We start from the raw sequence: 22,152 nt of genomic DNA, 5'->3' as shown, positions 1-22,152 counted from the left end.
CTTCATGTGAAGTCCCTGTCCTATAATGTGCAGATAGACACTCATTATTAGGCTATACTGTAGCAAGTCAGAGAAGCAGTGAGGAAAAAGCCATATTCAAATCTTCTCAGAAGAGAGTCGTGTGTGTGTGTGTGTGTGTGTGTGCGTGTGTGTGTGTGCGTGCGCTCATGCTCTGCGTGCTATGGCTTTTTATCTGCACATTATAGGATGTGTGTTTATGGCTCTGGGCAGTAGCCCATGTGTTCTCTCTGTGTGTACATGAGTATAGAGTCTGATAGAGCCATAAGGGGGTATATCACTGAGACCCAGTAGTTCATGCGTCTCTGTGAGAGGGCATGGATGGGTAGGGCTGGCTGATAAGCTGGCAGTGGGCAGAAGCTAGGTCCTCTCTACCCTCTGATCTCAGCTCTCTGCTGTGTCATGGTGCTGTAGGTTGGAAAGCTCTTTGGCTGTGTCTTTCTCTCTCTCTCTCCCTCTCTCCATCCAAACTGGATTGTACCAGTTCCCCACGACTGTTCCAGTCAGAAGTAGGACAGAGCAGTCATCAGCTGACCAGACCGATGGACAGATGAAGAGCGGGATGGAGGGACGAGGGGGAAGGGTGGGAGGGCAGCAGGGGGAGTTTGTTGAGTGGTTGTGGGAAAACAACAGTCATCTGGTAGTGTAGTAAGTGTTGGGACAATAGGGATTAGAATGGGGATGTTCTATTTGAAGAGGTTACAGATCAGCACTAGAACCTTCTGGAAGGACTGGCCTCACTTCTCTGAAATATCACAGTTTGGACTTTACAGTGAGTGTACTTCACTCACTTCACTATTCCGTCTTCTCTCGTGTATGTGAGTTGGGGATGGGTTGTGTATTTTATTGCAGTATTTATGCTCTGAAGTCTCCTTGTCGATGCCAGGTAAAAGCTGCTCTCTGTTACCAAGAGGGATTACTCTTGTTCAGTAGAACATGAGCTGCACAGGAGTACACAGCACATCATACAAACATGCACACACGCAAATGAACACATGCGTACAAACGCATTAACACACACATACACGCATGCATGCATGAACACACACGCATGAACACACACCTCATCTAACAGAGCAACAGTCCTTATGCAGGAACACAATGTCCCCAATTTGTAAGACATTTGACGCGTCTCCATTGCATTTCAGTGGATGTGGGTAAAGCAGGTGGCTGGTTTACGCTCTACACAAACTGTACACATCTGCCCTCCGATTAACCCTTCTGTGGCAGTATGAATGTAAGGGATATGTGTGTGAGAGAGCCTGTGTGTGTTGAATCCTATCAGTTGATTACTGACAGTATATTGATGAGGACCTGTACTAGGTTACATCACTTCCAAATGCTGTGTGCTTTTTTGATGACATTTCAGCTCTTATATTCCAGAAAATAAAAACAATTGGTAGTGTACAATGTGTACTAGATGATGGATTAAGATCTATTATCTGGTAGTGTGAAGTCCTGGTCTGGAGTTAGTCTGTTTGGATACAATCACAAACCACCCATCTGTGCTTGTGGGTATGTGCGTAAGGGTCCTGAAGATAAGCGTGTGTGTGTGCTGAGGTTAATAGTGTGAAAGGGCCAACCAACCAATCCTGTTTGATTAAGACGATCACGCCGGGGGTCCCTATAACGCACTATAACGTGACTGTGATTGACCCAAACACCACTGGTGAGTGTACAGTATCATACATCCAGCTCAGCCCTCCCAATCCATTCAGCTGCTGGAGTGGAAGTAATGTTCTGGCTTGACTAGCCGTCTGGAGCTAGAACATCATGTTCTAGGCCAATGTACAGATCCCCCTCCTCTCTTCCTTCTTTCGCTCTCCTCCTCTATCCTCATCGCCCCCTCTCTCTCTCCCATCGCCCCAAATTGGACAGCTCTGCCATTGTCTCTGGGGATAAGCCCCGGTTCACACCGCAGTGTCCGCACAAACACACACACATACGGGAGTGGTCTAGCCGTGTTGGTGGTTGCGTGTGGAGCAGAATATCAGTTGGTTCTAAGCTCCAGTAAAGGCTTCTAACATCACACCCACTCATGTGTCACTTCTCATCAACAGCCCAATGGCTCCACACAAAGACTGACGAGGGAGACCTACTGTTACAGCCGCAGGCACGACTGACTCTCTCTCTCTTTCCCCCTCTTTCTCTCTGTCCCCCTCTCATTCCCTATCTCCCTTTCTGTCCCCTCTCTCTCTGCTTTCTCTTCTCTCTTTTGCCCCCTCTTCATGGTTCATATAAGAATCTAGTCTTTCTGCACCTTTCTCTTTGAGCATATTCAAAATGTCTGAGTGGTGCATCGTGCCCCAGAACGATGTGGGGGAGTGTTTTATGTGTGTTAGACCTGCTAATGCCAGGTTTCACTCCACATTAGACATACCTGCTGCCCTTGTTTTTCTTACACACATCTATGTAATGGCCGTTGTGTGGATCAGCAGGCGTTTTGTCAGACACCTCACTCATAGGGCTGAGAATTGCTAGGGACCTCACGATACGATATTATCACGATACTTGGGTGCCAATACAATATGTATTGTGATTCTCACAATTCTGTATGTATTGTGATTCGATATTGCGATTTGATTATCTAAACATATTGCTCACTATATGTCTGCTGCAGAGAGACGAGAGAGCATGAGAAAAATAGTTTTGTAAATAGTTTTAAGTGAATAAAAGTGCTGAAAACATGTTGGAGAACAAGCTGGAGAACATGCTATAGGATGAAAAATACCAGCGTTTTTGTGCAGGTACAGCCAAATAGCGCTAGCTTATGCTACCTTCTTTTTTAAATTATTTTATTTTATTTATTTATTTATTTTTGGGGGGGGGGGTAGAAGGATTACTTTATCCTATCCCAGGTGTTCCTTAAAGAGGTGGGGTTTCAAATGTCTCCGGAAGGTGGTGAGTGACTCCGCTGTCCTGGCGTCGTGAGGGAGCTTGTTCCACCATTGGGGTGCCAGAGCAGCGAACAGTTTTGACTGGGCTGAGCGGGAACTATGCTTCCGCAGAGGAAGGGGAGCCAGCAGGCCAGAGGTGGATGAACGCAATGCCCTCGTTTGGGTGTAGGGACTGATCAGAGCCTGAAGGTACGGAGGTGCCGTTCCCCTCACTGCTCCATAGGCAAGCACCATGGTCTTGTAACGGATGCGAGCTTCAACTGGAAGCCAGTGGAGTGTGCGGAGGAGGGGGGTGACGTGAGAGAACTTGGGAAGGTTGAACACCAGACGGGCTGCGGCATTCTGGATGAGTTGTAGGGGTTTAATGGCACAGGCAGGGAGCCCAGCCAACAGCGAGTTGCAGTAATCCAGACGGGAGATGACAAGTGCCTGGATTAGGACCTGTGCCGCTTCCTGTGTAAGGCAGGGTCGTACTCTCCGAATGTTGTAGAGCATGAACCTGCAGGATCAGGTCACCGCCTTGATGTTAGCGGAGAACGACAGGGTGTTGTCCAGGGTCACGCCAAGGCTCTTCGCACTCTGGGAGGAGGACACAACGGAGTTGTCAACCGTGATGGCGAGATCATGGAACGGGCAGTCCTTCCCCGGGAGGAAGAGCAGCTCCGTCTTGCCAGGGTTCAGCTTGAGGTGGTGATCCGTCATCCATACTGATATGTCGGCCAGACATGCAGAGATGCGATTCGCCACCTGGTTATCAAAAGGGGGAAAGGAGAAGATTAGTTGTGTATCGTCAGCGTAGCAATGATAGGAGAGGCCATGTGAGGATATGACAGAGCCAAGTGACTTGGTGTATAGGGAGAAAAGGAGAGGGCCTAGAACTGAGCCCTGGGGGACACCAGTGATGAGAGCACGTGGTGCGGAGACAGCTTCTCGCCACGCCACTTGGTAGGAGCGACCGGTCAGGTAGGACGCAATCCAGGAGTGAGCCGCGCCGGAGATGCCCAGCTCGGAGAGGGTGGAGAGGAGGATCTGATGGTTCACTGTATCAAAGGCAGCAGACAGGTCTAGAAGGACAAGAGCAGAGGAGAGAGAGTTAGCTTTAGCAGTGCGGAGAGCCTCCGTGACACAGAGAAGAGCAGTCTCAGTTGAATGACCAGTCCTGAAACCTGACTGGTTTGGATCAAGAAGGTCATTCTGAGAGATAGCAAGAGAGTTGGCTAAAGACGGCACGCTCAATAGTTTTGGAAAGAAAAGAAAGAAGGGATACTGGTCTGTAGTTGTTGACATCAGTGGGATCGAGTGTTGGTTTTTTGAGAAGGGGTGCAACTGTATGTATGTTTTCATACATGAACAGGGTAGTTTCGTAAAGGACAGCAATCATTTTGCATTCACGGGACAAGCTCTCCTAAATGTCCAAACGGTCTAAATAATTCGCTTTCGAGACCGGGGTAAAATCCAAAGGTGCATTATTTTAATTGGCTAATTGCCATGCTAATTTCGAAATAATAAATATTGACATACTGTAGTACTAGCTCAAAACATTTTCGATCTGCAAAAATGACAAGTTAATCAGTGGGTGATTATGACACCATAGTGGTAGGTCTGATTACCAACAATGACGAGACAGCCTACAGGGAGGAGGTGAGAGCCCTGGTGGAGTGGTGCCAGGAAAATGACCTCTCCCTCAACGTCAAAAAAATAAAGGAGCTGATCGTGGACTACAGGTGATAGCAGAGAGAGCACGCCCCATCCACATCGATGGTGCCGCAGTGGAGAGGGTCAAAGCTTCAAGTTCCTCGGCGTGCACATCACTGACAACCTGAAATGGTGCCTTCACACAGACAGCGTTGTGAAGAAGGCGCAACAGCGCCTCTTCAACCTCAGGAGGCTGAAGAAATTCAGCTTGGCCCCTATGACCCTCACAAACTTCTACAGATGCACCATTGAGAGCATCCTGTCGGGCTGTATCACCGCCTGGTACGGCAATTGCACCATCCGCAACTGCAGGGCTCTCCAGAGGGTGGTGCGGTCAGCCCAACGCATCACAGGGGGCACACTGCCTGCCCTCCAGGACATCTCCAGCACCCGGTGTCACAGGAAGGCCAATAAAATCATCAAGGAACTCGGCCACCCGGGCCATGGCCTGTTCACCCCGCTACCATCTAGAAGGTGGAGACAGTACATGTGCATCAAAGCTGGGCCCGAGAGACTGAGAAACATCTTCTATCTCCAGGCCATCAGACTGTTAAATAGTCAGCACTTGAAGGAGCTGGAGCAGTTTTGCCTTGAAGAATGGGCAAAAATCCCAGTGGCTAGATGTGCCAAGCTTATAGAGACATACCCCAAGAGACTTGCAGCTGTAATTGCTGCAATAGGTGGCTCTACAAAGTATTGACTTTGCGTGGGTGAATAGTTATGCACGCTCAAGTTTAATGTTTTTTTTGTCTTATTTCTTGTTTGTTTCAGAAAAAAATATATTTTGCGTCTTCAAATTGGTAGGCATGTTGTGTAAATCAAATGATACAAACCCCCAAAAAATCCATTTAAATTCCAGGTTGTAAGGCAACAAAATAGGAAAAATGCCAAAGGGGGTGAATACTTTCGCAAGCCACTGTATCTCTCTCTAAGATGGTGTAACGTGCTGAGGCGGTGTATCTGGTCCATTCTTCTCTGTTGAGAGTGAGACTCAACTCTGTTGTGACGTGTTGCTGTCAGTCCAAATGTTCAAATGGCACCTCTCTCTCCCTCTCCCTTTCTACCGCTCTCTCTCATGCATAAGCTGAGGGATATTCTCCACATCGCTCATTCACAAAATACATGGCATCACCATCATACAGTCAGTGAATGGTTTATGACTTTCTATTTATAAACTGGTGGTTGTGTAAGAAGTAGGCTACACATTCATAAACGTTTGGCTGACATACACACACACAGATGGTAGGGATCAGTCTGGCATAACGGGTAGCATCTTTAACCCACTATTTCCCAAATCCCAAATTTACCAAACAATACAATATGACTGGATCAGTCCCCTCAGGGTTAATTTAGCCAGGCATAATCAGCAGCACAATTACAATACAGTATGATGTTGCTCTACAACATACGGTGTTCAACCCCATCACCATCTGTGGGCCTTCACTTGAGAGTTTACCAACCAATCAGAGCACTTGTAGACCTAAAATATGTCATAATCAATATGTTATTATAAGTTATTAGATGGGTTATTAAGTGTGTGGTCAGTTGCGTGTGAAAGAGTTTGATGTTCCATCATGGGTCAAGTCCGTATTCTTCAGGCTAATGTAAACTGCCCCAGTTGGACATCTGAACAACAGAAAGCCCCCTCTGACTCAGGCCTCTGTGTATTTGAACAGGTAAAGCCCCCTGCTTTGTCCTTGCCTGTGTTGTTGTTCCCCTAACCCAGGCCGCTGACTGACTAAGTCTGCAGACGCGTGTGTGTGTTGTACTCTTTCTCTGTGTGCAGGCGTTAAGCCCTCCATTAGCCCACCCTGCTGATGAGAAGTGACAGGATAAGACCTGGCTCAAGTACAGGGGCCAGACTCTGCCCTCCTAACATACCCTGCCTTAGGGGGGAAGGGGGAGGCCAGGGGTCACTCTTAAACACAGAGAGGGGTCCAAAACCACCCTGGAGAAGGGAGAGGGCGAGGGAGAAGAGGCAAAGGTTTGGAGGACGGAGGAGTAGCGTGAGGATGGTAACCTCTCTTGTCTGTTGGAGGGTAGTAGACCCAGGGCTCACCAGGGAGGAGAGAGGGAAAGGGAGAGGATAGGAGGTGGAGAAGCAATGCTCATCAGGGAAGAAGCTCATCTATTTTGATGGTTTACGTAACACTAGGTCACATGACCGCGCGCAGTGCTGTGATGTCACAGGTGCCCTCCTCTTGTTTTTGCTCAATCAGTCGCTAGTTTGCCTGCCTTGGAGAAGCACACAGATGCTAGAGACATATACACACACACACACAGCCCTGGCTTGTCCCCACATCTCCACCAATGCTCTCCAGACTTCAGTGGTGCTCAGAGAATGAATATACGGTGATTTTAAGGCCGAGAAAGGGAGCAAGGGACTAGAAAATAGGAATATATCTAATTCTATTGGAGGAGAGTTGACGGACAGCCCGATGAGAGAGCTGGTGGTCCGGGTGCAAAGCCGGGACGAGATGGCCATGAAGCTGTTGTTCAGGGAACTGGAGCAACACCTCAAGAGGTAAACTAAGACTCATACTGGAGCTAAACAATGCTGACCTAGTCCTCCCTTACTGGAGCTAGTCTACTGTTGACAATGCTGACCTAGTCCTCCCTTACTGGAGCTAGTCTACTGTTGACAATACTGACCTAGCCCTCCCTTACTGGAGCTAGTCTACTGTTGACAATGCTGACCTAGCCCTCCCTTACTGGAGCTAGTCTACTGTTGACAATACTGACCTAGCCCTCCCTTACTGGAGCTGGTCTACTGTTGACAATACTGACCTAGTCCTCCCTTACTGGAGCTAGTCTACTGTTGACAATACTGACCTAGTCCTCCCTTACTGGAGCTAGTCTACTGTTGACAATACTGACCTAGTCCTCCCTTACTGGAGCTAGTCTACTGTTGACAATACTGACCTAGTCCTCCCTTACTGGAGCTAGTCTACTGTTGACAATGCTGACCTAGTCCTCCCTTACTGGAGCTAGTCTACTGTTGACAATGCTGACCTAGTCCTCCCTTACTGGAGCTAGTCTACTGTTGACAATGCTGACCTAGTCCTCCCTTACTGGAGCTAGTCTACTGTTGACAATGCTGACCTAGTCCTCCCTTACTGGAGCTAGTCTACTGTTGACAATACTGACCTAGTCTCTTCGCCTACCGTGTCTGCTAACAACAGGGTTAGTTTCTTAATACTGTAACTGAAGAGGTATAGACTCTGTCTGCTCTAACTGTACAGGAGTCTGGAAACTATTAGCCATTGGAAGGAACACACTAAGCTGCATTGTCTATTTTGCTCTTGGCTTGGTCAGTCTAACTATTGGTCTAATGATTGGTATTACTTGTTTCATTTAAAACATGGATGGTGATTAGTTTTAATACAGATGTAGAATTGGAATGTGCATGTCAGTATTTAAAAATGGACTGTATGATACAGTGTTAGGAAAATGTGTTATGTATGGTACATAGTAAAGATATTATATAGGGTAAGGGTTAATTGTTTGTCTTGTTTATTACAGAACAAAATGAACTTAGGCAGGGCAGAGACTGTGTATGCTTTTGTGTGTTGATAGTTGTGACTGTTCAGTTGTTTTAGTAGTTGCATGGTTTAGGGGACTGATGGTGTCACTTTATTTGGATTGGGGCCAGATCAGATCTTCACTGTGACTTCAGCAGGTCTCCTTCCTAACCATGTATGATACAGCAATATGACATGAAAGGCCCTGCTACAAAGTACGTAGTCAACATGTAGGTTAGCTTATCTTAGATCTGTGTTTAATGGACCTCTACATCTACCATGCCATCATCACATTGAATGGACAAAAGAAGCAATATTGTCAGAATTGGTGCGCAAGTACATGAGCTAAGTTAGTAGTAAGCCTTGTCCCTCGGACAGAATGGCCCATGTACATGAACTGCTTATTTTTGCTGTATTATTATTATTATTTTCTTTTTGTAAAGGGTAGGGTTGACCTCCGTTATATGCTGCTTATCATTGGCTGGGGACCGACAGGTCAGTGACACTGAGAAGGTACAGAACATTAGTTAAGCACAGCTTCCTGGAAGCCTGTCCTAGTATGGCCCTAGTACTTTATGAATGGAGCCCAGTATAGCTCAGGGCTAAGTAGCTTTGGTCACAGTGTCACCGTGGTGTGTGTGTGCGCACTGAGGTCAGGCTGTGCACTTCCCAGGTATATATTTGGGTCTGTCTAATAGGTTAAAGCCACCTCCAGTCAAAGAGGACAGGAAGAGATAACAGCGCATTGAGCCTCTTACTGAGCTGCAGGGCCTCAGTGGGAACAGTGCTGCTGTAATTAGGATCACTGTTGGATGGACTCAGTACAGTACTGAGCAACTCAGGCTAACGCCAAGCCAAGTTCTGCAGAACTAGATGACGTTTTGTGAATTGTGTGTAAAGATGGGCCTTTCCTATGACTGATAGATATGTGAATAACTGGATGAAATGGTGGCCTTACTAAGTCGTAGCCTATTTTGTGTTTATCGTTAATAATGCATGTTAAGCATTTAGTATCGGATCTTAGTGCAGTCAAACTTGATTGTCCTGTGTTTTATATACACTACCGGTCAAAAGTTTTAGAACACCTACTCATTCAAGGGTTTTTCTTTTCTTTTTACTATTTTCTACATTGTAGAATAATAGCGAAGACATCAAAACTATGAAATAACACACATGGAATCATGTAGTAGCCAAAAAAGTGTTAAACAAATCCAAATATGTTTTATATTAGAGATTCTTCAAATAGCCACCCTTTGCCTTGATGACAGCTTTGCACACTCTTGGCATTCTCTCAACCAGCTTCACCTGAAATGCTTTTCCAACTGTCTTGAAGGAATTCCCACATGTCTTGAAGGAATTCCCACATATGCTGAGCACTTGTTAGCTGCTTTTCCTTCACTCTGCTGTCCGACTCATCCCAAACCATCTCAATTTGGTTGAGGTCGGTGGATTGTGGAGGCCAGGTCATCTGATGCAGCACTCCATCACTCTTTTTCTTGGTCATATAGCCCTTACACAGCCTGGAGGTGTGTTGGGTCCTTGTCCTGTTGAAAAACAAATTATAGTCCCACTAAACCCAAACCAGATGGGATGGTATATCGCTGCAGAATGCTGTGGTAGCCATGCTGGTTAAATGTGCCTTGAATTCTAAATAAATCACAGACAGTGTCACCAGCAAAGCACCCCCACACTATAACACCTCCTCCTCCATGCTTTACGGTGGGAAATACACATGTGTAGATCATCCGTTCACCCACACCACGTCTCACAAAGACACGACGGTTGGAACCAAAAATCTCAAATTTGTACTCCAAACCAAAGGACAGATTTCCACCGGTCTAATGTCCATTGCTCGTGTTTCTTGGCCCAAGCAAGTATTGTCTTCTTATTGGTGTCCTTTAGTAGTGGTTTCTTTGCAGCAATTCTACCATGAAGGCCTGATTCACACAGTCTCCTCTGAACAGTTGATGTTGAGATGTCTGTTACTTGAACTCTGTGAAGCATTTATTTGTGCTGCAATTTCTGAGGCTGGTAACTCTAAAGTGGTCCTCTGTAGCTCAGCTGGTAGAGCACGGCGTTTGTAACACCAAGGTAGTGGGTTCGATCCCCGGGACCACCCATACACAAAAAAAAAATTATGCACGCATGACTGTAAGTCGCTTTGGATAAAAACGTCTGCTAAATGGCATATTATATTATTATATATTATAATGAACTTATCCTCTGCAGCAGAGGTAACTCTGGGTCTTCCATTCCTGTGGCGGTCGTCATGAGTGCCAGTTTCATCACAGCACTTGATGGTTTTTGCGACTGCACTTGAAGAAACTTTCAAAGTTCTTGAAATGTTCCGTATTGACTGTCCTTCATGTCTTAAAGTAATGATGGACTGTCGTTTGAGCTGTTCTTGCCATAATATGGACTTGGTCTTTTACCAAATAGGGATATCTTCTGTATACCTTGTCACAACACAACTGATTGGCTCAAACACATGAAGAAGGAAAGCAATTCCAAAAAGTAACTTTTAAGAAGGCACACCTGTTAATTGAAATGCATTCCAGGTCACTACCTCATGAAGCTGGTTGAGAGAATATCAAGTGTGTGCAAAGCTGTCATCAAGGCAAAGGGTGGCTATTTGAAGAATCTCAAATATAAATATATGTTTAACAACTTTTTGGTTACTACATGATTCCATTTGTGTTATTTCATAGTTTTGATGTCTTCACCATTATTCTACAATGTAGAAAATAGTAAAAATAAAGAAAAACCCTTGAATGAGTAGGTGTTCTAAAACTTTTGACCGGTAGTGTATATTTCCACACTGAGGTTGAAATAATACTGTTAAAATGATCATGTAGTTTGGTGGGATGGAGTTTTTGCCAGCCTGGTGGCATCACCAGGCGTTAAATTCGTTAATAGACCAATAACAAAGAGCGTTCCAAACCCCCCTGCCAATAACAGCGAGTTTTCAGTTTTCCCCTCCAGACCACTCCCAGACAGTCCTAGCAAAATTCTTGCTTGAAAATTGCTCTTTGCTAAGAAGCTATTTTTATTTATTTTTTACCATACTAATTGAAAACAATCACAGTACGGTACTTAATTGTTACCCAGAAATAATTTGATATTGAGATCAAAACTGCTGTATTGGACCTTTAATATCCTGTGATTATATTGCACCACCTCTGTGCATGCCCAAACACACTTGAGCCTTTGTCTTTCCTATGAAACCACACAACCCTACTAGGCCTACATATTCTCCTTTTCTCTGTGTGCAAGGCTCTGGCTTTAGTGTGCCTCTAACTCTCTGTGTCTCTGTTTGGTATTAATCCCTACACCCTTTCCCTCCCTGTACCCCACCTTTCCTCTCTCCCTCCTTTCCTCCCAGGTAGGGTAGGTAAATGAGGGCACACACATGAATCACCCCAGCTCAGCCTGTACACAGCGAAGTCAGATTTCTGGTGTGTGTGGAATGTAAGAGGGGGGTTGGGTTAAGGTGTGAATGGAATCTATGGATGAGAAGTGTTATGGCTGCATGTAGGGGTAATGTGTGTTTTTGAGGTATGTTTAGGGTGTGTTTGTGGTGTGTATGCATATGATGCATGTTGTGTTTTAGGTGTGTTTTGGAGATGTGGCTGAGTGTTGACCACAGTGGTCCATTCTTCCCCCCCAGTAGTGCTAAGATGGCAACACTCAAGCCTTGACGGCCTTGTCTGCTGCACATATGTAGGCCAGCCAGAATGCTCATCCACATCATTGTCGTTTTATAGTTTGGTTTGCATTCAAATTAATATAGAAACTATGATTTCTACACTACAGTTATATGGTTCACTCAATCATTTTCTCAGCCAAAACTTTTAGCAAACGAACCAAAGCTTTTTCTTTGACTAACTCCAGGCTATTTTACTGACTGTAGATGGATTACCACAAATGTCATATTTAAAGACAACCTTTAGGCCTTTACTGACACCAGGCAGGATGGGGCCATGGGAATCACGCTGCTTACACCAAATCCTGACACTGCCATCAGCATGACGCAACAGGAACCAGGATTCGTCGGACCAGGCAATGTTTTTCCACCTCAATTGTCCAGTGTTGGTGATCACGTGCCCACTGGCGCAGCTTCCTCTTGTTTTTAGCTGGTAGTAGTGGAACCTGGTGTGGTCGTCTGCCGCAATAGCCCAAGACCGACGAGTTGTGTGTTCCGAGATGCCGCTCTGCACACCACTGTTGTACTGTGCCGTTATTTGCCTGTCTGGGGCCTGCCTGTTAGCTTGCATGATTCTTGCCATTCTCCTTCGACCTCTCATCAACTACAGTGAGGGAAAAAAGTATTTGATCCCCTGCTGATTTTGTACGTTTGCCCACTGACAAAGAAATGATCAGTCTATAATTTTAATGGTAGGTTTATTTGAACAGTGAGAGACAGAATAACAACAACAAAATCCAGAAAAACGCATGTAAAAAATGTTATAAATTGATTTGCATTTTAATGAGGGAAATAAGTATTTGACCCCCTCTCAATCAGAAAGATATCTGGCTCCCAGGTGTCTTTTTATACAGGTAACGAGCTGAGATTAGGAACACACTCTTAAAGGGAGTGTTCCTAATCTCAGTTTGTTACCTGTATAAAAGACACCTGTCCACAGAAGCAATCAATCAATCAGATTCCAAACTCTCCACCATGGCCAAGACCAAAGAGCTCTCCAAGGATGTCAGGGACAAGATTGTAGACCTACACAAGGCTGGAATGGGCTACAAGACCATCGCCAAGCAGCTTGGTGAGAAGGTGACAACAGTTGGTGCGATTATTCGCAAATGGAAGAAACACAAAACACTGTCAATCTCCCTCGGCCTGGGGCTCCATGCAAGATCTCACCTCGTGGAGTTGCAATGATCATGAGAACGGTGAGGAATCATCCCAGAACTACATGGATCTTGTCAATGATCTCAAGGCAGCTGGGACCATAGTCACCAAGAAAACAATTGGTAACACACTACGCCGTGAAGGACTGAAATCCTGCAGCGCCCGCAAGGTCCCCCTGCTCAAGAAAGCACATATACAGGCCCGTCTGAAGTTTGCCAATGAACATCTGAATGATTCAGAGGAGAACTGGGTGAAAGTGTTGTGGTCAGATGAGACCAAAATCGAGCTCTTTGGCATCAACTCAACTCGCCGTGTTTGGAGGAGGAGGAATGCTGCCTATGATCCCAAGAACACCATCCCCACCGTCAAACATGGAGGTGGAAACATTATGGTTTGGGGTTTGTTTTTCTGCTAAGGGGACAGGACAACTTCACCGCATCAAAGGGACGATGGACGGGGCCATGTACCGTCAAATCTTGGGTGAGAACCTCCTTCCCTCAGCCAAGGTCGTGGATGGGTATTCCAGCATGACAATGACCCAAAACACACGGCCAAGGCAACAAAAGAGTGGCTCAAGAAGAAGCACATTAAGGTCCTGGAGTGGCCTAGCCAGTCTCCAGACCTTAATCCCATAGAAAATCTGTGGAGGGAGCTGAAGGTTTGAGTTGCCAAACGTCAGGCTCGAAACCTTAATGACTTGGAGAAGATCTGCAAAGAGGAGTGGGACAAAATCCCTCCTGAGATGTGTGCAAACCTGTTGGCCAACTACAAGAAACGTCTGACCTCTGTGATTGCCAACAAGGGTTTTGCCACCAAGTACTAAGTCATGTTTTGCAGAGGGGTCAAATACTTATTTCCCTCATTTAAATGCAAATCAATTTATAACATTTTTGACATGCGTTTTTCTGGATTTTTTTGTTGTTATTCTGTCTCTCACTGTTCAAATAAACCTACCATTAAAATTATAGACTGATCATGTCTTTGTCAGTGGGCAAACGTACAAAATCAGCAGGGGATCAAATACTTTTTTCCCTCACTGTATCTGTTTTTGCCCACAGGACTGCCGCTGACTGGATGTTTTTTGTTTGTCGCACCATTCCTGGTAAATCCTAGACACTGTTGTGCGTGAAAAGCCCAGGAGACTGGTCGATTCTAAGATACCGCCTGGCACTGACGATCATACCACTCATTTTGCCCATTCTAACGTTCAATCGAACAGTAACTGAATGCCTCGATGCCTGTCTGCCTACTTTATATAGGAAGCCACGTCCACGTGACTCACTGTCTGTAGGAGCGAACCATTTTCGTGAACGGGTGGTGTACCTAATAAACTGAGTGTATATTTCTACCTATAGTTTGGTGTAGTTAAGAATCCACTGTATCAGCAGCACTGAACAGATATCGGCCTATGATGGCTGATGTGTGAGATGAGCTTTCTCTGGCGTAAAATTAACCAATAAGGCATGAGGCAGTGTTGTATCATCAATACAATCACAGGTAAATGGCGTTATTCAGCCCGACGTGATAGCCTTATTGCTTTAATAAAACTGTTAACATATTAAAATAACAATGAATTGCATATTTTTATTAAAACGTTAATAAATTAGTTAATAACATTTAATTCTTCCACCAGAATATATAGTCCGGACAAAAATCTGGTAATTAGTTATTTTGGTCATGTTGCTACAGATGCGACCCAGCCGCTAATTATTTTTGCATAGTGGCTATGCAAAAGGACTGGTCGTCGGTTCTAAACAAAATGGTTGCTATGCAGGCTGGATAACGTTCTTGTCACTTGCTAGCTAGCCAGCCAGCCAACTTCAGCTAACTCAGTCACGTCAAAGATTGAACCTGGAATGACGGTATACACTAGTTGCATTTTCGTTTGTTTTAGCTTTTTTTATATTGGCATTTATTTGGATATGTCCATAAAAATGACGTTGATGCGTGATTTCGAATGGCTCAGAAAAAGTTGTCTTGTCTGGGCACCGTTCACTATGTATGGTACTACAGAGATTGAAATTCAAAAGTGAAACATTGTTTCTGAGGTTGGACAGGCAGACAGCGAGGCTTATATTAACCCCCGCTGTAACAAACAAAATGCTAGGCTGGAAGCAAGGGGATATAATGTGCGAGTTGAGATAAATACAAGAGATGATTGGGACGGTAACATAAACATGATATTCTTATGGAGGCGCAATTATCATTTTCAGATGGAGCTGTTAGCAGGCATAGGTGTGTCTGTGACAGCCAATACACCACGGCTTGGAACGCTGCTTGTCCAATCAGCATCCAGGATCCAAACAACCAGTTTTATAATGGCTGCCATGGCATCACCCAGTTGCATGCTACACTGAGGTGTGTTTCTTTGCCCCATACAATAAAAAGTGCTTGGAGCATCTGAACAAGTGTTATTTAAAACCAACCCCTTAATTGAGTTAATGGATATCTCTTACTTCAGACTGAAAATATCTAAAGGCTAGCTGTAGCTTGGGGTCAGGGAGAAGCCACAGGCACCAACCAATAGCATCATTTCTGAGTCTGTAAACACGAGGAAGTGAGCAGAGAAACAGAAATTAGCTCCATTAGTAGAATTGCATGAAATTTGTTTTCAAACTGCAACATTTTCTCTTAGCTGCATGGCAAAATGTGTAGAATTGCAGGAAATTTGCTTTAAAACTGCAAAAATGTATCTCAGCTCCATGGAGAAATTTTTGAAAATGTTCTCTAAAATGCAGCTGCCCCCTGCCACACCCACCACCTAAGCCCCTTTTTGTTCCAGATTGATGATTAGGTGACCATTTTGAATCAGCTTTGCTAGTTCTGGAATACATCAAATAAGTGTACAGGCTGGGGGTGCTCAAGGAGATGTTTGGAAAACACTGGTCCACGGTCTCTAAGTTTTTCTAGCATTGTCTTTACCAGAACATTTATAAAATTATCCACTATCCATCTTGCCAGTCAATTCACTTACCCACTCCTTAGTGTTTTGCTCACAGTCAATAGGTCTTTTGTGAGGCTACATTGTTTTTGTTTGGAGACTGACGCACGGCATCTCTTCTCCTAATTTCTGAAGCACAGAAAAATGTAGCACATGCATCTCTGGCTTGTCTCAGTAATTTGAGGCATGCTGGAAGGAGGGCTTCCCTCACGTGAATTGGGTTAGTGTCTGACTCATCTATAGTCTGAGGGTCTGGCCATCCTGTGTCCCAGGCACACATACAAAACTTGTGCTGGAAGAGATCTGAATGCATCTGTTTACTTGTTGTTATTGGGTATTTTCTTAATTGATTTGAGTAAACCCTGTGTGGACTGTCACTGGAGTGTTGTTATCCTTTTCATACATTTTAACTGCATTGTTGGGAAAGGGCTGGAAAGTAAGCATTTCACGGTAAAGTCTACACCTGTTGTATTCTGTGCATGTGACAATTTGATTTGATCCTTGTCTTGTGTGGGGCTCTTGTTCTCATAGTAACCGCCAGGGGGCGGTATGTTAACGTTCAAGTCTTTTGTTTTTGCACCTGCAAGGGTCTTGAAAGGTTATTTTCTACTATATGTGAATTATTTATTTATTTTTGTTTATAGTACCCACTTTCATCAGGTTTACAGTCATTTTGGTAGTTGTAAATGCACAAAATACATCAGTTCATTGTCACCTTTCTCGTGTTGTGGCTGCCAGTAATTCCTTATATTTAGCCAATTCTTGTAGCCTAATTCTCGACAAGTTAACATCCCTTTGTGTCTTGGAAGTTGTGTTCCTCCTCATCTCATCCGGTTTTTCCCTTTTTCGGCGGGTGAGGGTGCATCTCTGAATAATTTATGATAATAGTATCGGCTGAGCCGCAGGTAGGGGCGTTCCTACATAGTTTATGCTAATATCAGTATCCCTCCACCAATACCCCATCGGGGTGCTGTTTTTCTTAGATACATTATGCAAATGACCCAGGCTGCAGATTTTCAGCGGAGCGGAGATGAGCTGACCTTGGAGATTCTTTGTGGTGTAGCGGTAGATAGATGTTCAGGTTCCCCGGGATAGGATGATTTTCTGACGGGACACAAAGTGCCTAATACCGCTTCTCCGAACCACGGAATTAGAGAATGTGATTTGTGATACACGGTCATCGTCGAGAGAGGAGTTTTTCGTTGGTTAAAGCTTAGTTTATATCTGTGATATAGCATGGATACTCCGTGCTATACAACAGTGGCGATGGATCTTGGTGTTTGCCAGCTAAGGAATTTTTCTATTTCGTTTTTATCTTCGTTGCTGAGCGCGGATAGTTCGCCTGTCAGGCTCGACAATAGGTAAATATAGCAGTGTTTCTGAGAAGGACATTATGTGCTGCAAGGAGGATGCCTAGTGTGGTCAGTTAATAGTCTGTATGCTGAAAGAAGCGCTGGTTTATACACTGAGTCAATCTATTATAGAGAACTGTATAATTGAAATACAAGTATAGCCTAAGGACATTTATGCTGATGCTGCCATTTTGATTGGGTTCAGTAAGAGAAAATGTGACTCGTCGTCATTATGCATTACAAGGTTGGCTTTGCTTACTGTTGGCTCAGGAGATGCTGTAGCTTAAATGTACACATCACCCTTGGTTAATTTTTACATTGATGACAGTGAAATAACATGTACGGATTATTTGAGAGGAATATTGTCTACAGTCTTTTCAATACACCCTGAACACTTTGCTCTAGAATGGTCTTTAGCGGAAGTGAAGTCACCTGTATAAGGATATTTATACTGTATTTCACTGGGCATTGAAATGGCTGGTATTAGATCTGCAACATCGACAGTATGCCTACCTTTTAATCATTCATTCTTACCGATGTAGTATGTTAAGACTTTTTTATTTTCATTCTTCCAGCTCGTCAGGAGCCAGTGTGGTGGCCATAGACAACAAAATCGAACAGGCTATGGTAAGTTTATATATTATATTAACTCAACTTTCTTATCTGCTATCTATAATACATAAATCACATGCAAATATATATATATGTAAGTATTTCGAAGAATACATTCGGAGAATGATCAGTTCAGAAGAAAACGTTGCATCAGTCAGTTAAATGAATGGATTACATAACCACGTAACCGACCAGAACTGGGAAGTCACGCAAAATACCGATATATTGCTGATTCTCTTTGCAATATGCCTACTACTGCAGTTGAAAAAACATATTACTCTCGATTTCCGCGTTACTTTGTAACCAATTCAGTTTGGCGCTGTTACATAGATGATAGATCGTGAATAGCTTGATGCTCTGGCAACAATGTAGCAGCATATGGTGTTATGTGCCTTGACGTCAGTTTAATATTTCGTTTGCCAAAGTGTGTCTATGGGGCCTAAACGTTAGCCAGGTATCTCATCATTGAAAGTGGTATCAATATGACATGCAATTTACCGTGGTAGCACAATCGCCTTATTTAAACTTCTTATGTAATGTGTAGTAAGGATCCAGTTCTGTAAAACACTGTTTCGATTTCTACCTGAAGCTACCATTTATTTGAATAAACACGTTGACACAGGGAGATGAGCTTGCGTGCAGACTTTTATTTTCAGTTCCTCATGGTTCCAGTGTTTTATTTTCCCTGGATCCCTGCCTGCTCAGGACGCTCTCTCCCACGCCATCCTGTGCTTGCCTTGTCGTTGTTGCTAGGCAAACAGAAAATCTTCGACACCTGGATATAAATATCGCGGGCTCCGATTGGCTAAAGCCTAAATATGGGCCGGCCATTTTGTGTGTTTGGTGACGTTGCGTCCTGGCTTCGAGGAAGGGGAGGGTTAGACCCTAGGACTATTTGGCCCATAATCTATAGAATCTTTGTTTTGATTTTCACCACATGCTCAGACTCACTTCTTATATTAAAACAGACCACAGAAGCTAGCTACAATAATAAACAATATGTGTTGTATTAAATAGTAATCGTAATTCCCACAGAAAGGGCAGTAGTAATGCTATGCTTACATTATTATCATCATATCAAGAGTATGCTATACTTTTATGGTATTTTGAAAAACAGAACACAAACTTAAAATTGTTTTGAATGTCATTATGGTCATAATATAATATATGCCATTTAGCAGACACTTTTATCCAAAGTGAAAGTTGTGTGAATACATTTCACGTATGGGTGGCCCCGGGAATCAAACCCACAATCCTGGTGTTTAAAGCACTATGCTCTACCAACTGAGCCATACAGGACCATTTGAAGTATTTGAGCAAAACACTAAACACTATCTTTATCTTCTTTTGTATGTATAATTATTGTCATGTTAAACTCAACACTAATGTCTCTGTGTTCTCTGTTCCTCTCTCTGTCCCTTTAGGACCTGGTGAAGAGCCACCTGATGTACGCAGTGAGGGAGGAGGTGGAGGTTCTGAAGGAGCAGATCAAGGAGCTGATCGAGAGGAACTCTCAGCTTGAGCAGGAGAACAGCCTTCTGAAGACCCTAGCCAGCCCAGAGCAGATGGCTCAGTTCCAGGCCCAGACCCAGACGGGCTCCCCTCCCACCTCCACACAGCCACCAGCCCAGACCCAGGCACCTGCCCTACCCCCAGCCCAACCCCAGCCAACCTCACACAACTCTGGACCCTCCGCATAGCATCACCCTCTACCCCGGGAGAGGGGTGGATGAACCAACCTATCAACCAACCAGGGTCTGACTGAGTGTCCTCAGACAGATTCTGTTCTAACACTGCAGAACAACCAGGCCTCCACTGCAGGAGGCTATGCTGTTAAGACAAGAATTTGCACATATTTAACTCTGGGAGCGGCGGCGGGTGGTGTTGTCGTTTCAAGGCGCTTTAAAACACACTATCAAAGACAATCTGCCTAGGAGAGGAGGGATGGGGGCTGTTATAGGAGAATGAACATTGCCCAAAAATACATGGAAGAAAAACATAAACAAAAGAAGTGAACGTGACTCAAAGAATCACTGTGCCTGTGTCAATGGATTTCAAGTGATGTTGACTTCAGTGGTAACAATGATGGAGGGAGATAAAAAAAAAAGATAGTAATGGGAGTCACCATGCTTAGCTGAATCCTGATAATGTAAATAAATACAGCGGTTCTCTTCTGCCTGCGCGATACAGAGAGGGACAGACCGAGAATAGAGCATCTCATGGTGACAACTTGAATAATCTGTGAGGATTTATCATCGTGTGATCGTCCCCATCTGGCATGGGGCGAGAGGAGAGGAGGTCTAGAGGGAGAACACAACACTTCCGTTGACGTCATCATTTTAACTGTGAAGTTGAAGGTAGTAGTAGCCTGCATTTGCTTATTAAAGGAGGGATGATGATGATGAGGGTTTTCCCCCTGTATTTAAGTTTTAGCCCCTCAGCCCTGTACCCTGTTATCTTGGCGGCTTCTCTTCTCATGTAAAGATGCTGTGGGGTAGAGATGTTGGGCTAAGCTGCATTTTCAAAGAGGAGTTGATGGTCTTTCTACATGATGTATATCTCTGTATATTTAGTGTAAGTACTGTGTAATATAGTGAAATAAGGAGCGAAGACCAGATGCTATTTAGGTGAAGTACAAATGAAGAGGGAGCTAGTAATGGGCTGGCCTGAAGATTTGTGCCGTCTCTTTTTAATGCTGTAATTCAGGAGTATGGAGAGCTGTGGAGGTTATTTAACTGACAGACAAACAGACAACTGTATCCATATCCTGGGCTACAACATTAACGCCTACTGTAAACCATCGTTCACTTGAAATTATTTGAAGTATTGCACCCCTCGTGAATTTTTTTTTTCATTTCTCATTTTTTGACAGTGAAGTACTTCACAATCAACTCTCTAACTTAACAAACACCATACTCTAAATATCATAAAGAAAAACAAATTGATTTTTTGCATTCTGTGTATAAGTTGTATGCTCATGTTCTGTGCATGTTTCCTCAAACCAGATGAGGTATTGTAAACATACATAACACAATTGCACTTGACAGTTGCGCTTCACAAATTTCAATAAAAATGATAAAGGAATCAGAATCCTCTTGTTCATGTCTCTTCTTGCTCGTCATGCGTACTTCTATAGTTAAATAGATAACCTTAATTTACTTCTGTAGTTTAAATAATGTACCTTATTTAATCTGTATGATATTTTTGGTCATAAAGTCAGTCTCGTCCAAAACTGAGATTTGCGAGATGATCTGAAAAAATGGTATGTCACGGAATGAAGGGTACCGTAACAGTTTGTCTTGGGTTTATTTTAATCCTGCCCACAGCTGGCAGCACCCAAGTAATCAATTAGGAGCGCAGCCATGGTAATACCCATGGTCAATTTGGTTTGACATTTGAAATCCTTATGGGGCTAGTTGTAAATTACACAATTTACATGGGACAATATTTTAAAAGGTCAATATTTCCAAATTTCAGTAACTTAAAAACCTTAAACCAACTATAAATTGTAGAAATTAATATCAAAATATTGAAAGTGTTTAATGATACAACTAAAAGATGTGTAACATGAAAATATTGTCCCATTTACATTGTGTAATGTATTGACGGTCCCTAACTATCCCTAGAGATAGGCTATCCAAAGTCGAACCAACTTTGCCACGGTCGCACACCAGCCTGGCTGAAGCTAATTGGCTAAATGATTTGGCTAACTATTCCCAGCTGCGAACACACACGAGACACCCACGTCAAACCACACCCCAAAACCAACTCACATTTGAAGTCAGTCATGGATGCTAGCATGAACCAAATCTAAAACGAGGCCAAATCAGGAAGTCACCCTTTAAACATTATGGAGGGGAAATGTAAAACTGGCCTTAGATCAGTGTCTGGACTAGAGCAAAATCATCCTACTGTACACTGAAGAAAGAACATATGAAACCGTCTGCTGCACTGCCTGTATACTGCGAGCTGTTGGTTGAGCTCTTCCTCGCTTCCTGCTTTTCACCAGAGTCAGCCTTAGCTAGCAGCTGCGTAAATTACATGGTCCACAAATCACCCCAACTTCCGAACAACTGGGCATGAAAAGCGCCTTGCTCAGGCTGATGATTCACATGAACAAACAGTGATTGTTTTACTCCACACCTCACTGAACAGCATTCCATTCAACTGAAGTTCATCTGCCATCTGCCTTGAAGTAGGATGGTTTGGGAAGACCAATGGTGTAAAGTACTTAAGTAAAAATACTTTAAAGTAC

General features: G+C 44.0%; 1 protein-coding gene across 1 annotated transcript in view; it reads left to right on the top strand.

Annotated features, from left to right (window-relative positions):
* LOC311129829 (TSC22 domain family protein 1-like) overlaps positions 1-20,981 on the top strand; it is a 70,322-nt gene extending 49,341 nt beyond the window's left edge. Inside the window, exons 2-3 of the mRNA XM_084162294.1 lie at positions 17,861-17,912; positions 19,322-20,981. Of these exons, the coding sequence (XP_084018420.1) occupies positions 17,861-17,912; positions 19,322-19,597 (328 nt within the window). The 3' untranslated portion in view covers positions 19,598-20,981. The remainder of the gene's footprint in view (positions 1-17,860; positions 17,913-19,321) is intronic.
* The last annotated feature ends 1,171 nt before the right edge of the window (positions 20,982-22,152 follow it).

The sequence above is a fragment of the Coregonus lavaretus genome, assembly GCF_964263955.1.
Source record: "Coregonus lavaretus genome assembly, chromosome: 5".
Taxonomy (NCBI): domain Eukaryota; kingdom Metazoa; phylum Chordata; class Actinopteri; order Salmoniformes; family Salmonidae; genus Coregonus; species Coregonus lavaretus.
Note: the sequence above shows the minus strand (reverse complement) of the source record. Positions and strands in the feature narration are given on the sequence as shown.